Genomic DNA, 24,242 nt, shown 5'->3' on the forward strand with positions numbered 1-24,242 from the left:
GTCAGGAGGAAGCTTTGAACTTGTCTTGTGAGCTTTAACACTGACATGTCCAAGCTCTAAAGAGCCCTGGTCTTCTCTCTGGCCTCCTTTCCTTGCTCTCTTTTCTTGTTTTGGCCTCTGAAACTTAACTCCTGGCTAGAAAAAGTGCTTAGCATTGGCCGAGGCCTCTGAAATCTCAGGAAAGTCTGGAATGAGAATACAGAATCCTGGAATCTGCTCTGAAGTCATCAAAGACATGACACTGGTTGTACAAATGTGTTATTAAGTTTCCTTGTCTCTTCCATCTTTAATAGAAGTCTTTAGATCAGCAACAGTTATTATTTTTTTTTAATTGCAGTATAATTTCTTTAAAGTGTTGAGTTCATTTCTGCTGTACAACGAAGTGAATAAGCTATACATGTATGTATATATATCCCCTTCCTCTAGGAAAATTTCTCAAGGCTAAAAGCTCCTCTCCCTTCTTTGGCTCAGGTGTATATAGAAAGTTTGGAGGTGATGGCTCAAGAAAATTTTCCCTCAAAAAGCCAAATTATTTGAGAGGAGTGAGTTTCCCGTTTCTTTGCTCCCTCTCTCTGTTGATGTTGGTTCTTTGCTTCGTTTATCCCCAAGTCTCTGTGGAGAAAACTGAACATAAGTCAGAAAGGAAAGGCAAAGAAGAGAAGTCCACTTACCGTCTTCTGAACTACCAGCACCATAATGGTCGCCACAGCAAAGACGAGACACAGAGCCAGCGAGGCCGTGGTGAAGCAGAAGTACCCGCGGCCCGTGGTTCCCCAGTGGCTGGTGACGGAGCCTGCGGGCACATGCATGGCTGTGTCTTGAGACGGGGCCAGTGGGTTGAGTGCTCGCTGCAGCCCTGGGTCCATTCTTATATAGGCTTCCCCACATCACACCTTATCTCTCCTCATCTGATTCGGTTCTAGGCCCATCTCTGTTCCAAGAAGGATTCTCCCCCTGCATCCTGGATCATGTGACTTGGAAAAAAACCTTCACCGGCTGCCTCACGAAGAAACTCTTCTCTGGGGGCGTGAGGCGAAAGGCAGCAGGACGGGTGGGGGACAGGCTCATTTTTCATCGCCAGGGATCAGTTTGAGTGAAGAGAAACTGTAGCTATAGAGAAGGTGGCTGATGTCAGAGGCCGAGTAGGAAAATGACGGTTTCCCTACGCTGCTGTGTGTGTGTGTGTGTGTGTGTGTGTGTGTGTGTGCGCGCTCGCGCGCGCGTACACACAAAGCAGCTGCTGTTTCAGTCAGACTCAGCCACAAAACGCCTTCCGGCTTGAGAAGCTGCACGTTCTCCTCAGCGCGGCCTGTGGCTCAGAAGTCCTCATCAGAAAATCTCTCTCTGCTGGGCCTGGAGGGCATGGCAACCCCTACTCCAGTATTCTTGCCTGGAGAATCCCATGGACAGAGGAGCCTGGCGGACTACCGTCCGCGGGGTCACACGGAGTCAGACACGACTGAAGCGACTTAGCACACGCAGGGAGGCTGGATCCCCCGGACCGTGGCAGAATGACTCAGAGGGGTTGATGATGTTGGCTCCTCTTAAGAACTGGAAATGCTACCAGATCTCTGGCAAGGAAGAGCCCACAAATGTGGAAGTTTCTCCACAGGGAGAAAAGCTTAATGGCAGGATGAAATTGGGGGACAGGTTCAAAGATGCTGTCTGAGAGCAGCAAACTGGCAACACCGATCTTTTGAACAAAAAAATCCTCCAGATCTGTTAAGTTTGCATGTAAAGTTGGGCCTGCGGTAAAACTCAGAAAAAGGGGAAGCAGCTGGCAGCGAGGGTGGGGGTAGGGAAGTGGTATGGTGAAGAGTGCAGGGGTGTGTGTGTCCTGGTGGTGTGTACGTGTGGGTGCTGGGCGTGTGGTATGTGTGTGCTGTGCACGTGCGGAGTATCTGCATGCTGTGTGGTGCGAGTTGTATATTGTATGTGCTGTGTGTGTGTGTGCGCGCGTGTGACTACTACAGTCGAGCCTCTTCTGTCTCAGATTGACACAATGCCTCACTTCACCCTCACCTCTGCCCTCTGAGGCAGCTAAGATTTTTTTTTTACAGATATGGGAAAATTGAGAATCAGAGAGGATAGACACTGTCTCAATCAAAGTTGCAAATGTTGATCAATGGAATCACTTGGGTAAACAGTTAAACCCTGCTGGCCCCGGAATCCCTGCTACTGTCATTGTACGTGAGGTTGAAAACCTGAGGTCCTCTCTCAGCCTTCCCCCTCTCCCTTATGGTCTTGGGTCCTTGTACAAACCCTTATGCCCCTCTCTTTTTTTCCCTGTCTGCACTGACAGGCACCATAAAGATCAAATGAGAGCGTGATATAAGAGTACTTCTTGAATGGGAATAGACTTGGCAGAGGGTATTGGACCATTCTGGTTGAATGTTCCAAATAGTCTGGAATTTAGACAGAGTGGATAGATTCTCAAGGCAGGCAGAGCTGCCCACATCTGACTACTAATCATCTCCATTTCAAAAGACCATTTAAAAAGTGAATTACTGCATAACCGGTGCCTCCGGATGTAGCTCTTTGAAAAGTTCATTTGGAAGTACCCAGTCCTTTGCAGCACCTCTCCCCTTTCTGAGCGCTCTTCAGCTGCTGGGTATCTGCGATCCCACAGAAATCCCAGAGCCCCCCAAGGAACTGTTCTGTGTCCAGAGCCGAGCTTGGATTACTGCGACTTTGGCCTTTGCAGAGACCCCACTACTGAGCATCACCTGACTTGGGTCACTCTTAAGAACTGGTCTGGATATTCCTTCCCAGTGAATCCATAAAATCATAGGGATCCTGGAAATGGAAGAGCCAAAAAGAGGTAAATTCTGGGGGGCTACATAGAGTGGTATAAAATGTACCATCAGTTCAGGTCAGTCGCTCAGTTGTGTCCAAATCTTTGCGACCCTGTGGACTGCAGCATGCCAGGCTTCCCTTTCCATCACCAACTCCTGGAGCTTATTCAAACTCATGTCCATCGAGTTGGTGATGCCATACAACCACTTCATCTTCTGTCATCCCCTTTTCCCCCCGCCTTCAAGTGTACCATAAACAAGGAAGATGAGGTCCCCTTGATCCCAAGTAGGACTTGGTTTGGGAAGAAGCGGGTGCACACATCCATTGGATCTGTCACTGAGGTGGGAATAAAGCAAGCCAGCGTCTTTGGGGGTACGCACCTGGCTGATTCAGGGAGAAGACTGTGTCCCGTGGTGGGCTCGGGGCAGTGAGTGGGAAGCAGAGGGCTCTGTCGTCCGCCCAGAGCCGCTGAGAACCGGCTGCTCCCTTGGCCTTTCTCTGCAGTCTCTTTGATGAAAGTGGAAAACTTCTGATTGTTGAATGGAAGCTGTGGGTGTTGAAAAATAAAAAGACTTTGCTTGAAGTGCAGGTCTTCCTGAAGGCCTGCAGGGCTCAGAAGGGCAGTGGAAAAAAATGTTTGTCTTACAGTCACAAGTTTTGCATACAGTGTAATGTCCTGGGAGGGAAGGCTGACAAGGGGGAAAAAATCTTTTGTTTTTTATTCAAAGATTTTTATTTTGTTTTTATTCAAAACCCTTTGTTTTAATTCAAAACCTTCTGAGCAGTTGAGATTTTCACATCAGTTCAGTTCCCTGTTGGACTGCGGACCCAGTTTTGCTCCTCTCCGTGTGGCACTCCTCTACTGTTGAACCACGCGTGGTTCCCTGTTTCTCAGCCCCGTTGGTCTAAACTCTCATCTGCTGTCAAGCTGTGCCTGAAGCTAGCCCGGCCCACCTGGTGGTCCCATCTCTTGGGTTAGCTGGCTTTTTTCTCCTCTCTATTCAGCCACCCAGTGCACAAATGGAAAGAGTTTTTACAGAGCTTCTTGTTGAGTGATTTTCAAATCCTTTCTGGAAGCACCAGCAGTACAGTGAGTGTAAAAAGTCATGAAAGTGGAGTTCTCCGGCTAGAGCAGAGTCAGGAGAAGAAGGGCTGATTGCAGGCTGCTCATTCATCATTTAATAGCCAGAGGTCTCTCCAAGGTGGAACAACATTGGGAAACTTGTGATTTAGCTCAAACCCCTCAATCCTCAAACCAGGAAACTGAGCTAAAGGAATGGAAGTGACCAAGATGGAGTGGGGTAGGGGAGTTCCCCTGGGGAGGGGTAGATAACTTAGAAGTCTCTGTGCTCGGTCTCATCTGCTTCCTACTGATGTTCCAGGCACACTCGGGCTTCTTGTCACATTCTCCTCGCCCTTTCACAGCTTCATATCCTTCCTGTCCCTGGAGGCCCCTGCCAGCCTGGATCCATCCTCTGGGAAAGCCTATCCAGACCTCTCAGGTCCAGCATCTTCACTCCAGAGCCCACTGTCTTCATGCCACATAACACTGCATCTCATTATCTGCTTGTCTTGACATCTGTCCAGTGTGTGAACATGTGTGAATTTTGCCTCCCCCTTAAGATTGAGAGTTTCTGGGGGCAGTCTGCACCTTTCTAGTCTTCTGAGTCCTCACATCCCACCCTGTATTACTTGATGCAGGGGCTACCTATGGTCAATCTGCACTCAATGAATGAGTTGATTTTATGTTTATAGAAAGAGAAAGTTCTAGAAGTTTGGCTAATGCAAAAGAACTGTGTGATGGCATAGGTGTCCCTGACTTCTCAGTGGTCCCACCTTTCCCTGTCCTGCTCCAGATGGCTCACCCATTGGCTCTTAGGTTCCATCACAGCTGCATGAAAGTCACCACCAGCCTCCTTTCAGCCTGTAGTTGCTGAGGAGTGGCTGCAGCATCTGAGACGCAGTGAGCAAACAGACTTAATCTCTCATCCCTTCAAGACGGAATCCCATTTAAAAACACAAATACGAGCCAGCTGTAGGATCCCCCTACCTTCCTTTGTTTCCCCATAAGAGAGACTAATACTGCTATCATGTAGACACCTCGTTGTTCCCAAAGTGTGGTCCCTGAACCAGTAATAGCAGAACTTAGTGGCTGGCACTGCAAATTCTGGGGCTCCACTCTACACCTACTGAGTTAGAAACTCAGGCTGGGGTATGGTAATCTGTGTTTTAACAAGCACCCAAGGGAATTCTGACTTCTGAAACCATTTGGAAATCATTGGTTTAGGGAAATAACTTCTCCAGCTTCTAGAAAGAACCTAGAAGGGATCATCTTGTCCAGACTCTGGCCTTTAGGCAGGTGAAATCCTACCCCTATTTTGTAGACTAGAAAACTGAAGCTCATTAAGAGAAGAAGAGTGTTGCCATGAAGACTCATTTTTTAAATCCCTTGATTGAACCCTCTTTCTAACCTCAAATATGGCTATACGCTGCAGAAATACTATTGCTTATGCAGATAGAGATATATTTGTAGTACTTATCTAAACTTCTTTTGCGATGATCACTGTATGTAGTAGAGACAAATCTTAAAAAAAAACACCCAAAACTCCTTGTGTAAAAATACCCCACGGGTATTTTAAAGCGGTAAAACTGGCAGTGAAACTACCTACTGAGGAGAGTGGGTCCTGTCCTGCTAACCGGAGTGGCCTTTATCTTGCTGAAGGGAACTAACTTGAATATATCAGACATTGGTGTTAGCCAGAGTGATTGTTCCCTAAGAGGATCCAGTGATGAAAGATATAGTCAGGGCAGGTTTAGGGCAGGGTCAGCAAACTGTGGTCACTGGCCAGTTTCAACCCACCACCTATTTTAACAAATGCAGTTTTATTAAAACAGTCATGCATGTTTGTTTATGCACCATCTGTGGCTCTGTTTGCATTGTAATGGCAGAATGAAGTAGTTGTAACAGAGATCTCAGGGCCCAGAAAGTCTAAATTATTGCTATCTAGCGCTTCACTGGAAGAGTTCAGTGATCCCCGGTTTAGTGTATTAAGCTCAGGGCAGAATAACCAAAGAAAGGATCTGGAGAAAGGAATAGAAATGTGTTTCCCAAGACTCCTCTGTAAAATCTTCACTTCTATTTACATTATTAAGTCATGCTTGCGTAAGAACTGAGAGTGAGGTGTGGCAGAAAACATCTAGGAAATACATAGATAGATATACTTTCAGTATTGGATATATCCACATGTGTGTGTTTATAAACACTAGATAATATACATGTATACAAGAATACACACATGTTAATTCTGCCTACTTTAAAAAGGGTTTGAGGCAACTTGAAATAAATGCACAAATATGTAAGGACTGAAGCCATTACAACAAGGCAAACAGTAGGAGCCCAGATATGAAGGTAGAGTGTAAAGTGAATGGATTAAGGAATCCTGGCTGATGACATTGTCATGAGCACAACACACACACACGCCTGAGCTTCCTGGTAACCAGGGCAAAGAAGAAAGAAAGCACATTGGGTTGCAGAACTCTTTGACTGTAAAAAGCAGATGAGTTCAAATGGAGACGGGGACCCTTTGCTGCTTGTATAGGTGCTTTGAAATAGACTCTCTGACTTAGGATAATTCAACTGACAATATTTTGACTTGATGATGGTGTGAAAGTGATATGAATTTAGTAGAAACCTCCCTTTGAGTTTGGGATTTTGATCTTTTCTTGGGCTAGCAACACAGGTATGATACTTTGTCCTGATGCTGGGCAGTGGTGGCTGCAGCTCCCAGTCAGTCACAAGATCACCAGGGGAAACGACAATTCTGTTCTGCACTTTCAGGGTAGTTTTCATTAAAACTCAGCACTTATTATAAAATAGGCTCTGTGGCAGGTGAATTTGTCCAACTATAGGCTAATGTAAGAGTTTGAGCACGTTTAAGGTAGGCTTGTCTAAGCTATGATTCTTGGCAGGTTAGGTGTATTAAATACATTTTCAATTTTCAAATTATAAAAATTACCTTCAATTTACGATGGGTTTATCAGAGCATAATTCTACTCTAGTTCAGCAAATGATTGTAACCTATGAATTGAAAGTATGACATGGCAATGACTTAGGATAAAAGCCGTTTTAACAAGTTGAAAATACTGCAATATTTAAAAAGACATGTTGTTTTATGATTTTCAGTGACACAAAACTAATGATAGGTAACTACTAGGGAAGCAAGAGATTCAAGGGAAAAAAGGAGAAATAAATGGCAACCCACTCCAGTATTCTTGCCTAGAGAATTCTCTGGACAGAGGAGCCTTGCTGGCTACAGTCCATGGGGTTGCAAAGAATCGGACGCAACGGAGCGACTAACACTTTCACTTTTACTTTCCTAACCTCTAGGGTCTTCCAGTAGAGTTGAAGGACTAGAAAGCCCTTTAATTTACATGGTGCTTAAGGACTCAATTATGGGCTGATGTACTGCAGTCCAAGGGGTCGAAAAGAGTCAGATGGGACTGGGCAACTGAACAACACAATAAGGACTCAGTTGTCATTCAAAGAAGAGAGGTGGGTCTGTACTTTTTTGCAAAGCTGAGGAAAGGTCTTTCCATATCAATAAAAAAGACATGAGAAGATAAAGAATGATGTGGTACACATCATCCACTAGGTGTACAGGAGCTTCCTATGCTGCCCTCAGGAAGCTTATAATTGGGTGAGATGGCAATTAAATAAGTGATTGAAATATGACATGGCTGATATTAATAACAGATGATTCAGGGTGTTACACGTGCACAGTGGGAATACGCGAACTCACCTGTCCCTCTCTAGGGGACTTCCTTGAGGTGACCTCTTTGACGTCTACATTAGTTTAATGAGCAAAAATCCACCCAAACTCTTCTAGGTTGTCTTATTGCCTTTCTTTTCCAGTTTAAAATCTTTTAGCATCTCTCCTGTGGAACCCTGGTTGTGTTTCCTTTGCAAGGCTTCCCGGGCCTTCCCCTAAGTTTCCTTTTCAATCTCTGATGCCTCATAAACCTTCCCACCCCTCCAGGTGCAGTTTATGCTGATCCCCTCACCTGCTAATCTCTCCCCTGAATCCATTTCTCTGCAGGCAGCATCCTCACTCCAACATCAAATTCCCTATCTTACATCTCTTGCTCCAACAATTCAACAGTTTTTTTTTTTTTTAAGTTGCTGTTCAAATGTTTTCTCTTCTCTGAGCTTCCACTCCCAACTTCTAGTAAGAAATAATATATCCCTCTTTTCTCTGTAGGACTTCATAGCACACCTATACCTCCAAGCAATAATGATGAGAGTAATTATTTTATGATTACAACCACCACTTACATTGAATGAGTTCATATTGTGTGCCACACACATTACATTGATAATGTCATATATTAGTTTTTACAAGTAGCCCATAAATGCTGTTATTCCCTTTGGCAGATAAGGAAACTTAAACTTGGAGCTGGCATTCTGACATAGGCCTGCCTGATGGCAGAGCAAGTTGCTGTAAGCACTGTGTGGTTATATTGCCTGTACTCTAGGAAGCTAGGCTTCCTGATGGCTCAGAGGCTTCCCTGATGGCTCAGCGGGTAAATAATCTGCCTGCAGTGCAGGAGACACAAGGAGATGCTAGTTAGATCCCTGGGTCGGGAAGATCCCCGGAGGAGGAAATGGCAACCAGCTCCAGTAATCTTGCCTGAAAAATTCTGTGGACATAGTAGACTGGCAGGCTACAGTCCAAAATGGTCACAAAGAGTTGGACACTGACTGAGCGTCTGAGCACTCTGGGTAGCTACCGAAGGGCTTCGTTCCCCTAGATGGACTATAATCACCTTGAGAACACAGCATGTCCCTGCAGGAAATGACTTACATGTGTCCGCAACTAGCAGGCACCCAGTAAATGTTTAATCTATAATCTACCTACCAAACCCATTTAAAATACATAATATTGGTGAAAAACGCCATTTAAAAAGTTTTTCATAAATGAGGTCTAAACATGAGACTGTCCCAGAGAAGAGATCCCAGGCCGGGTCCCCGCCCCAATTCTTGTTGCCTTCTGTCTTCCAAATTCCTGTCTCTTTCTCTACCCCAGTCCTTGCTTCTAAGCATATGTGTTCACCCATGTCTAGAAATGGAAGCAGAGAGAAACTCTGACATAGAGATGTCAAAGGACATTAGGGTGTTCTTGGAATGTACTTGGTGAACGAAGAATCAGATGAACAGATGTTATTTGGAGGAAAGGAGAAAGATAAAGTGTGGAGAGGGAGCGGCAGACGTCTGGAAACTTTTCAGAAGGTCAGGATCTGTTCTTTTGAAGAGAAGAATGCCTTGTTTCTGAGATATTCAAACTTTTTTCATGTAAAGTCCAGCCCCTATTCTCTGATTGTGTTAGATTTTCGGACTTCACTGAGGGTGGAGATTGACACTGAAAGATGTCCCAAAGTGTTGTTTCCTGATGTTAACAAAACCAGGAAATGACCTTTTCTTTTCTCTTTAAAGTGAGCTAACTCTTTTTTTTTTTCAATTTCTACGAAATCTGCAGCTCAATTGGTCTTTGTTTTGCAGTAAAAATTGATTTATCCCTGGAATAAACAATTCAAATTAAATAGGCGCTTTTAACTGGTGCAGCGCTGCATATTTTTAGTTGTTAAGGGCCAAGCAAAGGAGAAAAGATGTGAACCACAGCAGAATGCACCAATCCATTTTTTGTGGCTGTTATTTTTACTGGAAAGGAGAGCAAAGAAGTCCCAACCTAATCTAACTTCTTAACACCAACTTTTCAGTTGTGCAAAGAAAGAGGGTATTGGCAGATAAAAAATGCCAAAATGTGAGTGCTTGCACAGGGCATAATCCAGGAAGTGGGGCAGTAGGGTGTGAAAAACTAGAAAAGCGGGTAGTGGAGCACTCTCCGGGAAGGGCATTGACAGTGAAGCTACAGAGGAGCACAGACGTTTGGAGAGGGCTTAGAGAGGTGTCCTGAAAACACAGACCCGACTTCAAATCCCTTCCCCTTCCTTCTACTCAAAAATGAACATCTGCTGAGCACTTGCAGTAAGATGCTTGTGATTTTTGAGAGGGATCCTACTTAGTCACCCCAAGTCTCAGCTGTTTTTGTTGGTAATATGACAACAATCATTGTCACTTTTAGAGTAGTTACAAGATAGATCTTGTGTTTAAAAACACCTTAGAACACCTCCTGGTACACAGCGGGTACTTGGTTTACATTTGTTGGAAAGGTCTGAACTTTTCTTCTTGAAGTTTTAGATGCTAACTTAGTGAAATACACCACTGGGTGCATATTCAGGCAACAGAACTCTTCCTCCATCGTCCCCTGTCCAAAGATGTCTGTCCTCTTTCCTTTCTTCCTCTTTCTCTCCTCCCAAACTCTTTCCCTTTCTTTTCTCATCTGTCCTTGTGCCCTTCTTGGTTTAACTTCCCAGCTGCAATTTAACCAAGTATATTTCTCTCTTTTATTTTCATGTTACATGTCTTTTTGTTGGTCCCTAATTGTTTATAACAAATATATATTCTTTTCGTAAAGAAGATACTGGAAACAACCTATAATCCATATCCATAGGGAGATCACTAGCAGTACTTGGGATTGTATTAAATATACATTATACCGTTGTTTGCTTTTTAAATGTGTGTAGTTTCCCATAGGTCATAGGAAATATGTTATTTTCTTGTCTGAATATCATACTATCTTTCACTACCTCTTTCCAGGGAATGTGGAATATATAAAAAATAAAATTAAGTTTCTCCCTCTGAAACCAGCCTACAAGGTGGTTAGCATGTGCTATGTGCCCTTTTCTTCCTGACATGTAAAGTTGCTTTCTGGGATATCCCATTCTGTCCTTCGGGTGAGAAGTGTACGCAGTAACTGACAAGTAGCTGGACAAGCTGAAAATCTTCCATAGGAACTGAGAAAGCGCAGTGCATCAGCACAAGGGGGCTTCCCAGGTGGCACTAGTGGTAAAGAGCCTGCCTGCCAATGCAGGAGACATAAGGGACTCAGGTTCAATCCCTGGGTCAGAAAAATCCTTGGAGGAGGGCACGGCAACCTACTCCAGCATTCTTGCCTGGAGAATTCCATGGACAGAGAAGCCTGGCAAGCTACAGACCTAGGGTCACAAAGAGTCAGACATGACGAAAGTGACTTAGCACACACACACACATTGGTACAAGGGACTCATCTGCCAGTTTGGCAAAATCTTAGAAGCTGCCCTACCCTTAAAGGACTGATACCCAGGTGTGGCTTGGCAAGGTGTTCTTAATGGCAAGCTCCTCCCATGAGGTTCTGCCTTTGATTTCCCTGTGAATGCCCCTTGGAGCATCCAGTCTAAGCAAAATCGGCCCAGGTCTCCTGGACTTTGATGGGACCAGAGAGACCTGTACCCTGGAGACCATATGGCTTTGCCTTTCTTTCCCCTTTTTCTTCTTTGAAGTGATGGAACTTGATAACCACTTTTGGGGGGAGAAAATAAAGCTCCAAATTGGATACATTTAAAACATTGTGGAAGCCGTAGTCCCTGTTGCATTGGGCAAAGAGTTACTTGATTAATTAGGTTAAAATAAAAGGACCTCATCGTTCTTACAGGGTTATGTGGAAAACATCATAATGTTGTGATTAAAGAATTACAAATAAAAAGTAGAAACAACAAGGGGAAAATACTCACGGATATTGATTTGATCTGGGAGTGCATAAGAGCTCTTAGGAGTGGCAGCAATTGGTTATGAGCCTGCTATGTGACCACCGGTTCTAGTCCTGCGCTCATCTGTACTACTGCTTCTCAGACTTTAATTATGCATAGGAATTGCCGGAGGATTTTGTTAAAATGCTGATTCTAATTCAGGCAGTCTGGACTGGGGCTGACTCTTAATGAGTTCTGGGTTATGTTGATGCTATCTCTCCAAGGGCCATGCTTTGAATAGCAAGGATAAATAACCGGATCTGCACAACCACAGAGACATGCCTCACCTAGAATACAGCAGAGGAAATATAGCAGGCTGAGAGGCAGCACCGAGTGTGTCTTTTCACTGTCTTCATGGCGGTCGCTCCCCAGCAACACCAGTGTTGGCTCTGTAACGACCGCACAGTTGGGCATAGGGGCCATTCTGGTTTAAAAGCCCAAAGCTCCGCCAGAACCAGTGTCTATACGCACAGCTTCCAGGTCCCACATGGTGAGAAGCCTAAATCTATGGCTTTCTACCCGGTATTCATAGTTCGTTCACAGTTGCCCAGTCTAGAGGCAGTTTATCATTTAAAGATCATTTTTCCTGTTCACAGTGTCATTCCACCTTCGTTGGGGAATAGTGCTTTGAAGTTAATGTGTAGTCACTTTCCTGTGGTGAAAACAAAGGCATTTTGTTAAACGTTTGCTTATGCTCCCCAAATTGTTTTTGTTTCTGAAGATCATCATGAAGTCTATGGCATTCTGTTGCCCTTACAGAGAGAGTGGAGCCATGTGGAAGCAATGAAATATGATGAGGAGGTATGAGTTGGCATATTTCTCTGAGCTCCTTCTTAGCTACTGGGCTGGGGACAGAGGATCCAGCAAAGAGCCCCAGGGAAGATGTTGGGGGTGGGGTGGAAGATGGTAGAGACTCAAGCTGAAGGGAGAATAAAAGTTTGAACAGAGAGATGTCTGGTAAGTGTTGCTTTATGTTGTGTGAGATATAACCAGCCCAGCCTGCAATGCATTGTTTAAAACAGGATGCCTAAGAGGAAAAGGGGGTTCTTCTAATATTAATTTCATTGAAATACACTGGGAGAATAGGCCTAAAGGAGCACTGTCCTCGCTAAACCCCAAAACATATGGTCTCTCTAGATATAATCCATTTTGTGATCAGCCAACAGATTTGTCAGTCAAGCAGTATGGTTTACCATTGCTTTTGGAGCTGTGTGTATGTGCTGGAGAGAGGAATTTAATGAAATGCTGAGTTCAGCTTCCAGGTAATATGCAAAGTCAAGGACCATCCATGGTAATCTGTTCATGTTTGAGAAAATGCAGAGCTAAACAGGTGAATTTCCCGTGCCATCTCATAAGCTAATGGTGGAGTTGGGCCTCAAACTCTTGTTGCCTTCATTTCTTTTCCTATTGTCTACTCTGCCTCTCTGTATTAGCAGGATACTACTAGGATATGCAGCAGTAACCAGTTAACCCTGAACTGTCAGGAACTTAATAAAATCAAAATTTCTCGCTTATGTGAAGTCTTCTGAGTGACAGATGGCCCTCATGGCCTCCAAGCGCTGGAAGATTGCACATGGTATCAATGGGCAGGCCAGGGAGTGGCTTATGCCACTGCTGCCTGCAGTTATATTGGTCAGAACTCAGTCATAGGACCACAATCTAAATACAGGGGAGGCTGAGAAGTGTAGCCTTTCTGTGTGTACAGGAAGTAGAGTGGCGAACAAAAAGCCTTTTCTCCACACACTCTCTTAGAACTATGCTTTAACAGTTGGAGTTAACAGTTGCACAGGAAACTATATAAATGAGATCGAAGGCCCCATGAGTGTAGCACAGAATCCCCCATTTCCACTCCTGCCCACCATAGAAGACGGTATTAGTCTGCTCCGGCTGCTAAAACAAAACACCACAGACTACGAGGCTTAAACACCAGGCATCTATTTCTTATATCTCTGGAGACTGGGAAGTCCAAAATCAGGGTGCCACCAAGGTTGGGTCTGATGAGAGCAACCTTCCTGTACTGCAGATGACTGCTTTTTTGCTGTGCCTCACATGGCAGAGAGAAAGAGAGAAAACCCTCTGTTCTCGTCTTAAAAGATCACTAATCCCGTCATAAGGAACCTGCCCACATAATCTCACCTCTATCTAATTACCTCCAAAGTTCCCATCTCCTAATAGTATCACACTTAGGGTTAGGACTTCAACATATGAATTTTGGGAGGACATAAACATTCAGTCCAGGGCTTCCCAGGTGGCTCAGTGGTAAAGAATCCACCTGTCAATGCAGGAGACACAGGTTCTATCCCTAGTGCAGGAAGATCCCTTGGAGAAGGAAATGGCAATCCACTCCAGTGTTATTGCCTGGGAAATCCCATGGACAGAGGAGCCTAGCAGGCTAAGGTTCATGGGGTAGCAAAAGAGTTGGACACAGACTTAATCACTAAACAGCAACACAACAAACATTCAGTCCACAACAGAAACCTTCTGCCAAGACCCAGGACTCTATATGGTTGGAAAAAGAGATACTTGGGTTCTGGCCCACTTGTGACTCTGGGAACTGGGATCTCTGGTCATGTGGCTTCTCAATGCATCATTTCCTCCAATACTTAACCTTTAGAGCTCTTGAAATAATGAACGTGAAAAAGTGTAAGGAAAGGAGTGGTGATTACTATGCCACAGAGGAGGCGAGGTTGTCTGTTCATCTTTTCCTTTAACATGTATTTTGACCACAAGTGTGAAATAGTTTGCCTAGAAACTAGGAATACAATGGTGATTAACAACAAATTCACTTGCTGCTCAAATCCTCACAGAATTTTTTGCCTATTTAGAGCACACACATTGTTTTGTGATGGCAGTTGGCCCTTGAAAAATTCAGCTTTGAACTGCATGGTCCACTTACATGCAGATTTTTAAATGCTACAGTGCTACATGGTTTGTGGTTGGTTGACTCTGAGGATGCAGAACAGCAGATATGGAGGACCTGGATACTAGAGGGCGCACCACAAGCTGGACTCGGATTTTCAACTGCACAGAGGATTGGCGCCTCTAACCCCCCATGCTGTTCAAGGGTTAACGATATTCGGATCATATGGATTGTAGTTAGCGCAGTGAAAGAAAGTTACCCAGTTACATGAATGGGTGTGCTTGGGTCACTTGATCTTGTTTAGGGGACATAAAATCTTCCTGGAGTGAGTGATACATGATTAGAGATCTGAAGGATAATTTGAAAGTAATCATTAATGATGATGATAACACTTCTTGAGCTTTTACTGTGTGTTAGGAGCTATTGTACGTGCCTTACATGTATGATATCAGTTATCTTACTGCCTTGATTCTTCCTCCAACCAATTTAAGATTCAGGTGTTAACTTTAGCCTGTTTTTTACAGAACTAGTTGGAGAAAAGAGGGGTGCATCTTCCAGTAAAAGGGGCCCCAAACACAAGAGTCTTGTGGTTGCAGAGAATAGGCACATGAGTCATTTGAGGAGCTGAGAGAAAGATGAAGTGTTTGGAATCATATTGTGTAAAATGCTATCAGGAAAAAGACCTCCCCTCTTCTCATCAAAGTGTGAGTGTGTTGGGGGATAGGAGAGAGAAGCAAATGTGAACATTTGTGTTTTGGTATCAGATTCAACTATCAATAAAATACTCTTACCAGGTAATATGCAGAACTCCATTTAAAAGTTTTATCTGTGTTCTTCAGAATGGGACTGCAAGAGCTCAGAGAAATCAAGGCTTTTGGAAGATGCAGAAAACCCTTAGGCCAAGAGGAGGGAATTTAGGGTTTGCTACCAGTTACCTTCTTTTGAAGCTATTAAGCTGGATATGGGAGCTACTGAGTTTTATCGAGAAGAAGGGGTTGCAGGGAGGAATTCTTCCACTTGACCTTATTTCAATCTGCAATGTGGATTGGGGGCGATAACAATTTTGTATAATACAGCGATAGCTTATCTAGCCTGGCTCAGCTTGTTTTCACAGCAAGTTAATAGGAAGGACATTTTTTCTCCTCTTCTTAGAAAATGATCAGCTCTTTTTGAAGTTAGAGTGATTTTTCTATGCTAGGCAGCATTTTGTTTTCATCGAATTGACTTTGATGTGAAATTTCCTGGCATTTCTTAATTCTGTAAAGAAGGTTTCTCCCTTTGAAATTGAAATGTGTACGTGCGTAATTATATGTGCTACCGTGTCTCTGGCTGATGAATGTGTTCACACATTCACTAGCAAGTATTTATTCAGTACCTCCTATATGTTAGATTCTGAGAGTGCTTCAGTGGGCACATGGGATTTCCGTGGCCGTGGAGTTTACCATCTGAAAGTGCTTATAGACATTCAGCAAAAAGATATGAAAGTGAAGATTGTATCAAACACTAAAAAGGAAGAGAATGGATTTCTCTGAGGCAGAATAAAATAGGAGGGTCTACCTGAGAATGGATGGCGTGCTGGTTAGTTTCTGCTCATCCCTGCCATCCTCTTTCCCACCTTTCTTCATCCTTCTGGGGAGGCTGGCCTTCAGGGACTGCCTTAAACGGCTCCTTTGCTCCCAGTGGGAGACTGGCTATTTGGATGGTGGGAGAAGAATGAAGCTGGGGTGTTTACTTCCTTAGTTGCTTTCTCTACCGATCCCCCTGCTTAGTTGTGGCCCTCTGCCACCAAAACTTTAAGGTAACCTTCTCTTACACTACTCTCCAGGTTCTGGTACATCCTCCCTTCCTGCGTCAGGCCTGAGAGAGGTAATGGACCCCTCCTCCTGGTGTCCCTAAAGCCTGTCCAGGCCTCTGGATTGTTGTTGTTCAGTCGCTCAGTTGTGTTTGACTCTTTGCGACCCCATGGACTGCAGCATGCCAGGCTTCCCTGTCCTTCACCATCTCCTGGAGCTTGCTCAAACTCATGTCCATGGAATCAGTGATGCCATCCAATCATCTCATCCTCTGTTGTCCCCTTCTCCTCCTGCCTTCAGTCTTTCCCAGCATCAGGGTCTTTTCCAGTAAGTTGACTCTTCGCATTAGGTAGCCAAAGTATCGGAGCTTCAGCTTCACCATCAGTCATTCTAATGAATATTCAGGATTGATTTCCTTTAGGATTGACTGGTTTGATCTCCTTGCAGACCAAGGGACTCTGTATAGAGCCCCTCTAACACCTTTTTAGCTGCCTTAACATGTGACACCTGCTTCCTGCCAGGGTCCAGACTGATAGGTATCCAAGAGGGTTTTTCTGAGGATGTGGCTTTTAAGTTGAAACCTGAAGTGCCAAAAATTGTGGACTAGGAAATTAATGGGAGGAAGTGGGTTTTAGAAGAGGGAAGAGTGTGTGTGAAAGCTGTGAGCCCAACAGAGTTTTATATGCTCAAGGGACTTATCAGGGAGAGACGCACATGTAAGGCAAAGGGGAGGTAGCACCAGATGAGGCTGGAGAAGTGAACAGGGACAATCACTCGTGGCTTTATAGCTGCTATTAGGGAGTTTGGGTTTAATCTGAGTGTGGTGGAAGTCATTGATGGAGTTTAGTCAGGGATCAGATATGTCAGGATCAGACATGATGTACTTGTCTGTCAGTTTGCTTAAGGCCATTAGTTGACACTAACTGTATGCTAGGACCTGTGCAGAGGGTGGGGGTGAGGGAGGCAGATGTAGAGGCGTAAAGACACAGCCCTTCCATCAGGTAGGAAGAGGACTGGGAACACTGGGAGAGTTAGAATATGTACATGTTCGTGAGTGTATGCTGAGTCGCTTCAGTTGTGTCTGACTCTTTGCAACCCCATGGACTGTAGCCAGCCAGGCTCCTCTGTCTGTGGGATTCTCCAGGCAAGAATATTGGAGTGGGTTGCCATTTCCTCTTCCATGGGGTTCTTCTCAACCCAGGAATTGAATCTGTGTCTCCGGTGGCTCCTGCCTTGCAGACGGACTCTTTACCGCTGGGCCACCAAGGAAACCCAGAATATGAACATACAGAATGTTAATAAGAAGGCATGATTTGAGTAGTGTAAGAGAGCGCACCAGTGACAGTGGGGAAGAATAGAGGAGACTTCCTGGGGATGGTAGTGTTTGAATGGGGCTTTAAATAATAGATAGATCTTAGATATTGATGATGGGGAGGCATTCCAGGGAAAGAGAACTGTATTGGCAATACTGCTCAAAGTAGCTAGTGTGTGTACCAGGACAGAAGAAACGTCTGTCTGAATGTAAATCAATCCTTTGCTTCTTTCATAAAGAGAGTTTTGCAGTGGACTGGATGAATCACAAGTTGGAATCAAGATTGCCAGGAGAAATATCAATAATCTCAGATATGCACATGACACCCCTCTAATGGTTGAAAGTAAAAAGGAATTGAAGAGCCTCTTGATGAGGGTAAAAGAGGAGAGTGAAAATGCTGGCTTGAAATTCAACATCAAAAAAACAAAGATCATGTCATCCAATCCCATCACTTCATGGAAAACAGAAGGTGAAAAAGTGGAAGCTGTGACAGATTTTATTTCATTGGGCTCCAAAATCTCTGCAGATGGTGACTGCAGTCATGAAATTAAAAAATGCTACTTAGAAGGACAAGCTATGACAAAGCTAGACAGTGTATTAAAAAGCAGAGACATCACTTTGCTGAAAAAGTCCATATAGTCAAAGCTATGATTTTTCCATTTGTCATGTACGGATATGAGAGTTGGACCATAAAGAAGACCAAACACTGAAGAACTGATGTTTTTGAATTGTGGTGCTGGAGAAGACTCTTGAGAGTCCCTTGGACAGCAAGGAGATCAAAGTAGTCAATCCTAAAGAAAACCAACCCTGAATATGCATTGGAAGGACTGATGCTGAAGCTAAAGCTCCAATACTTTGGCAGCCTGATGTGAAGAGTCATTAGGTAGCATCACAGACTCAATGGACATGAATGTAAGCAAACTGAGAGACAGTGGAGGACAGAATAGCCTGGTGTACTACAGTCCATGGGGTCACAAAGAGTCAGACACGACTTAGCGACTGAACAGCAACAACACATCTGGCATTCAGAAGTAAAGGAGTTTGATAAAGTGGGCTGTAGCCAGATCACAGAAAGATGCAAACAGCAGGGTAAAGAGTTGGGATTTTAGGCTGTGGGCTGTGATGGGATGGACACTGGACATTTTTGAGAAGAATGGCAAGTTTAGAGCTGTGTTTAGAAACGTAGTGAAGCAGAACAAGGCAGGATAGCTCCAAGGGGAGAAGTGTGAGGCAGTGATTAGAGATCCAGTTCTCTCTTATGTGGTCTTATTAATTTTTTTATAGTTGATTTGCAAAATTCTGTGTTAATTTCTGCTGTACAGCAAATTGATTCTGTTGATTTCAGAAATCACAGCAAATTGATTCATATAAATACATTCTTTTCTATGTTCTTTTCCATTATGGTTTATGCCAGGACGTTGGATGTAGTTGCCTGCGCTGTACAGTAGCACCTTGCTTTTCCATCCGTTCTATTGTGCATAAGAGCTTGTGTTTGCTAACCCCAAACTCCCAGTCTGCTCCTCTCCCAACCTCCTCCCTGTTGGCAACCACGTCTGTTAGTCTGTTTCTCCTTTGCAGACATGTTCATTTGTGTCATATTTTAGGTTCCATATATAAGTGATTTCATATGGCATTCGTCTTTATCTGGCTTAGTGTGGTAATCTCTAGTTGCATGCATGTTGCTGCAGGTGGCATTATTCAGCTCTTTTTTGTGGCTGAGCAGTATTCCATTATACACATACGCACCACCTCTTCTTTATCCACTCACCTGTCGATGGTCTTTAGGTTGTCTCCGTGTCTTGGCTACTGTGAATAGTGCTGCCAGAAACATAGGTGTGAACGTATCTTTTCAAATTATAGTTTCGTCTGGGTATATGCCTAGAAGTGGGATTGCTGGATCACATGGTAATTCTATTTTTTGTCTTCTGAGGAACCTCCACACTATTGTACACAGTGGCGAGACCAAATTAAATTTTTATCAATAGTGTCAGAGGGTTCCCTTTTCTCCACATCCTCTCCAGCGTGTGTTATTAATAGACATTTTAATGATGGTCTTTCTGACTGGTGTGAGGTGATACCTAACTGTAGTTTTGATTTATATTTATCTTGACTGTGTGGATCACAATAAACTGTGGAAAATTCTGAAAGAGATGGGAATACCAGACCACCTAATCTGCCTCTTGAGAAATTTGTATGCAGGTCAGGAAGCAACAGTTAGAACTGGACATAGAGTAACAGACTGGTTCCAAATAGGAAAAGGAGTACGTCAAGGCTGTATATTGTCACCCTGCTTATTTAACTTCTATGCAGAGTACATCATGAGAAATGCTGGACTGGAAGAAACACAAGCTGGAATCAAGATTGCGGGAGAAATATCAATAACCTCAGATATGCAGATGACACCACCCTTATGGCAGAAAGTGAAGAGGAACTCAAAAGCCTCTTGATGAAAGTGAAAGTGGAGAGTGAAAAAGTTGGCTTAAAGCTCAACATTCAGAAAACGAAGATCATGGCATCTGGTCCCATCACTTCATGGGAAATAGATGGGGAAACAGTGGAAACAGTGTCAGACTTTATTTTTTTGGGCTCCAAAATCACTGCAGATGGTGACTGCAGCCATGAAATTAAAAGACGCTTACTCCTTGGAAGGAAAGTTATGACCAACCTAGATAGCATATTCAAAAGCAGAGACATTACTTTGCCAACAAAGGTCCGTCTAGTCAAGGCTATGGTTTTTCCTGTGGTCATGTATGGATGTGAGAGTTGGACTGTGAAGAAGGCTGAGCACCAAAGAATTGATGCTTTTGAACTGTGGTGTTGGAGAAGACTCTTGAGAGTCCCTTGGACTGCAAGGAGATCCAACCAGTCCATTCTGAAGGAGATCAGCCCTGGGATTTCTTTGGAAGGAATGATGCTAAAGCTGAAACTCCAGTACTTTGGCCATCTCATGTGAAGAGTTGACTCACTGGAAAAGATTCTGATGCTGGGAGGGATTGGGGGCAGGAGGAGAAGGGGACGACAGAGGATGAGGTGGCTGGATGGCATCACTGACTCGATGGACGTGAGTCTGGGTGAACTCTGGGAGTTGATGATGGACAGGGAGGCCTGGTGTGCTGTGATTCATGGGGTCGCAAAAGTCAGACACGACTGAGCGACTGAACTGAACTGAATGATTATTGATGTTGACCATCTTTTCATGTACCTCTTGGGCATATGTATGTCTTCTTTGGAGAAATGTCTATTTAGGTATTCTGCCCATTTTTTGATTGAGTTGTTTGGGTTTTTTTGTAGTTGTTGAGTTCTATGAACTGTCTGTATATTTTGGAAGTTAAGCCTTTGTCGGTCGCATCATTTGCAAGTAATTTCTCTCATTCTGTAGGTCTTTTCTTTGTTTATGGCTTCCTCTTCTGTACAAAAGTTTGTAAGTTTGATTATGTCCCACTTGTTAATTTTTGCTGTTATTTCTATTGCCTTTGGAGACTGACCTAAGAAAACATTGGTACAACTTATGTCAGAGAAGGTTTTGCCTATCATCTCTTCTAAGAGTTTTAACATGTAGTATGAGTTTATTTTTATATACAGTGTGAGGATGTGTTCTAACTTCATTGATTTACATGCAGCTGGCTGACTTTCCCAATACCACTTGCTGAGGAAACTACCTTGTTCCCATTTTATATTCTTTCTTTCTCTGAGATTAATTGCTCACAGGTGTGTGGGTATATTTCTGGGCTCTCTGCTCTATTCCACTGATCCATATGTCTATTTTTGTGCCAATACTATGATGTTTTGATTACTGTTGTTGTTTATTTTTTTTGAATGACATTAAAGTAATTTATTCATCTCGTATTTTATGCAGCACAATTTCTCACTAAGTTATGTCCAACTCTTTTGCAACCCCATGGACTATAGCCCACCAGGCTCCTCTGTCCATGGGATTTCACAGGGGAGGATACTTTAGATCCCCTTCTCCAGGGGATCTTCCTGGCCCGGGAATCAAACTTGAGTTTCCTGCATTGGCAGGTGGAGTCTTTACTGATGAACCATTCGGGAAGTCCCTTTGCTTACTATAGCTTTGTAGTATTATCTGAGGTCTGGGAAGGTTATGCCTCCTGCCTTATTCTTTTCCTCAGGATTGCCTTGACAATTTTGTGTTTTTTATGGTTCCATATAAATTTTAGGATTATCTGTTCTAGTTCTGTGAAAAATGTCATGAGTAATTTAATAGGGATCATGTTAAATCTGTAGATTACTTTGGTATTATGGCCATTTTAACAATATTATTTCTTCCTATGCAAGATCATGGGATATCTTTCCATGTCTAAATCATCTCAGTTTCTTCCATTAATGTTTTATAGTTCTCAGCACATATGTCTTTCACCTCTTTGGTCAGGTTTATTCCTAAGTAATTTTTTTTAAGTTTTTTTTATTTTTTATTAACATTCTCTTTCTAACATATCATTGTTAGTGTAAAAAATGCAACTGATTTCTGTGTGCTAATCTTGTATCCTGCTACCTTGCTGAATTAATTTATCAAGTTTTATTCATTTATCAACAGTTTTTTCTATCCTTGAAATGATGGCTGTGACCTAAAATGTGGTGTTATTTTCTCAGTCCTTTTTCCATGCTAATTTTTTATATTCTGGAACACAGTGAGATATCTTCAATGAAATAAAACAAGATTCTTGATGGCAAAAGTGAATTGTAGTCGCTGATTTTTAGCTTGTTAATTTGGTGGCGGGAAGGAAGGTATAGTACTCATAGTATACTATAGAGTACTATAGTATTCTGTAACCTGTGTGAACTTTGGCACTTTACAGAATTTTACTGGAACCCATCGCTTCCTAAGCAATGTCAGAGAATCATGCAGAGAAACTTGGTGGATTAACAGCACTGTGTTTATTTGTAGATTAAAGGGATCAGTCATTTTAATTAACAAAGGTCCAAAATAGGATTTATAGAAGAGAGGGGGAGGGAAACAGAAACAAACAAACAAAACTTCAGGCAGTCTAGGAAAAGTGAACTCAGGGGTGCATTTTCTGGGTAAATGGACTGGCTGGCATCAAGCAGATAGTCAGTGTGAACTGTATCCTTGAGAAGACTGGGTAGAGGGTGACAAAAAAAAAAAAAAAAACAAACACCAAAAACCCATTCCAGTTGTTTACAAATTCTCTGTAAAACCTGAAGAGTTTAGCTGTGGAACATACATAACAGACTTGGTGCCTGTGAGTTTGGAGTGATTCAGAGTGCTTCTGAGCAGAGGCAGTAGCATTTAGGAAAGCGCTGAGGCTGGGATAAACCTGGCATAATTGAGGATCTGAAAGATGGCTCTTGTGGCTGGAATACAGGGAGAGGAGGAAGGCTATAGCTTCAGCCTGGAGGCCCCTCTGTGGGTCCTGGAATCAACTGGCTACCAACATCATCATTACTATGGTCCACATCATCACAGCTGCCATTTTCGGAGCTCTCAGTATATCAGGCTCAGTGGTAGTACGTTCCATATATTATCCTATATGAACTTCCCTCAAACCCACGGAGACTGCCATTGTCATCCCCATTTTGCCAGTGAAGATACTGAGGTTCACAGAAGATATTGAGATTCACTCACTTGCCCAGGTTGTAAGTGGCAGAAAGGAACCAATTCCAACTTAATGTACAACCTCAGACTTTATGTATGTATGTATGTGAAGTCGCTCAGTCGTATCTGACTCTTAATGTACAACCTCAGACTTTATACGCATTGCTGATTGCCATGGTCCTCTATTCCTCCTTGACTCCAGATCTCAACAAAGTGTAAATCCATGTTTATTCAGCTGATTATTGCTCTGATGATCATTTTGCTCAGCAGATGCCAGTTTTAGGTCAGTGCTCTCCCCAAAAGTGGCACCCAAATAAGACACCCTGCTTCCTTAAATAGGAATCTATATTCTAGACAATGAAATAGAATTGAGATAAGCTATTGAATGAATGATGGATCCAAATGAATTGCTCACAAATGACTGTTCAAGAACAGGGAGAACTACTTCCTTTTTTTACCTTTTTGTTTCGTATTGGGGTGTAGATAATGAACAATGTTGTGACAGCTTCAGGTGAACAGTGTAGAGACTCGGCCATACACATACATGTATCCTTTCTTCCCCCAAACTCTCCTCCTGTCTAGGCTGCCACATAGCATTGAGCAGAGTTCTCGAGAATAGGATGAACTAGGTCTTAAGTCTAGCACCTTCCTTTGCAGGTCATCACTTTGGCCATTGGGTGTCCCAGTGAGTCCCACAGAACCTGAGATATGGCTTATGCATCTAAATGCTTTAAAACAAATTTGCCAAAGTCCTTACTTAATAACAAACACTTTCTTACTTGGAATAGGATATAAACATACCTTCTGCTTGCGTGATTGGTAATATTAAGAGAAACCTCTCATGTGAAAACACTAATATTAGAATAAATAAATATATTTTGCTTTTTAAATTTTAATTAAGCTAGCAGTTCTCAAAATGTGGTCTAGGACTACTGAGGTCAGTAAGGTGCCTGTGAAGTCAGAGCTACTTTCATGACAATACCAAGATGACTTTGGCCTTTTCCCAGCTCTTTTTCTCATCAGTGTAAGTGGAGAGTTCCAGAGACCACATGATGCGTTTTATCCACATCCCAATGAAGAAACAGATGTGAGAATCCAACTGACACCTATTAATCCAGACACGAGAGAGATTCGCAAAAATGTAAAACCAATGTGACTCTTCTCAGTACTTTTTTTTTACATATAGTTTTTTAAAAATAAAAATATCATTTATATTTGTATGGA

At 43.1% G+C, this 24,242-nt stretch overlaps 1 protein-coding gene and 1 long non-coding RNA gene across 2 annotated transcripts in view; one reads left to right on the forward strand and one right to left on the reverse strand.

Moving 5' to 3' along the window:
• The window catches only part of TNFSF8 (TNF superfamily member 8), a 31,591-nt gene extending 30,137 nt beyond the window's left edge, over positions 1-1,454 (reverse strand). The window contains exon 1 of the mRNA XM_061426634.1: positions 672-1,454. Within this exon, the coding sequence (XP_061282618.1) occupies positions 672-866 (195 nt within the window). The 5' untranslated portion in view covers positions 867-1,454. The remainder of the gene's footprint in view (positions 1-671) is intronic.
• Positions 1-24,242, forward strand: part of LOC133253209 (uncharacterized) — a 45,966-nt gene extending 21,724 nt beyond the window's left edge. The window contains exon 3 of the long non-coding RNA XR_009738233.1: positions 2,061-24,242. This is a non-coding gene — a long non-coding RNA (uncharacterized LOC133253209). The remainder of the gene's footprint in view (positions 1-2,060) is intronic.

The sequence above is a fragment of the Bos javanicus genome, chromosome 8, assembly GCF_032452875.1.
Source record: "Bos javanicus breed banteng chromosome 8, ARS-OSU_banteng_1.0, whole genome shotgun sequence".
NCBI classification, from domain to species: Eukaryota; Metazoa; Chordata; class Mammalia; order Artiodactyla; family Bovidae; genus Bos; species Bos javanicus.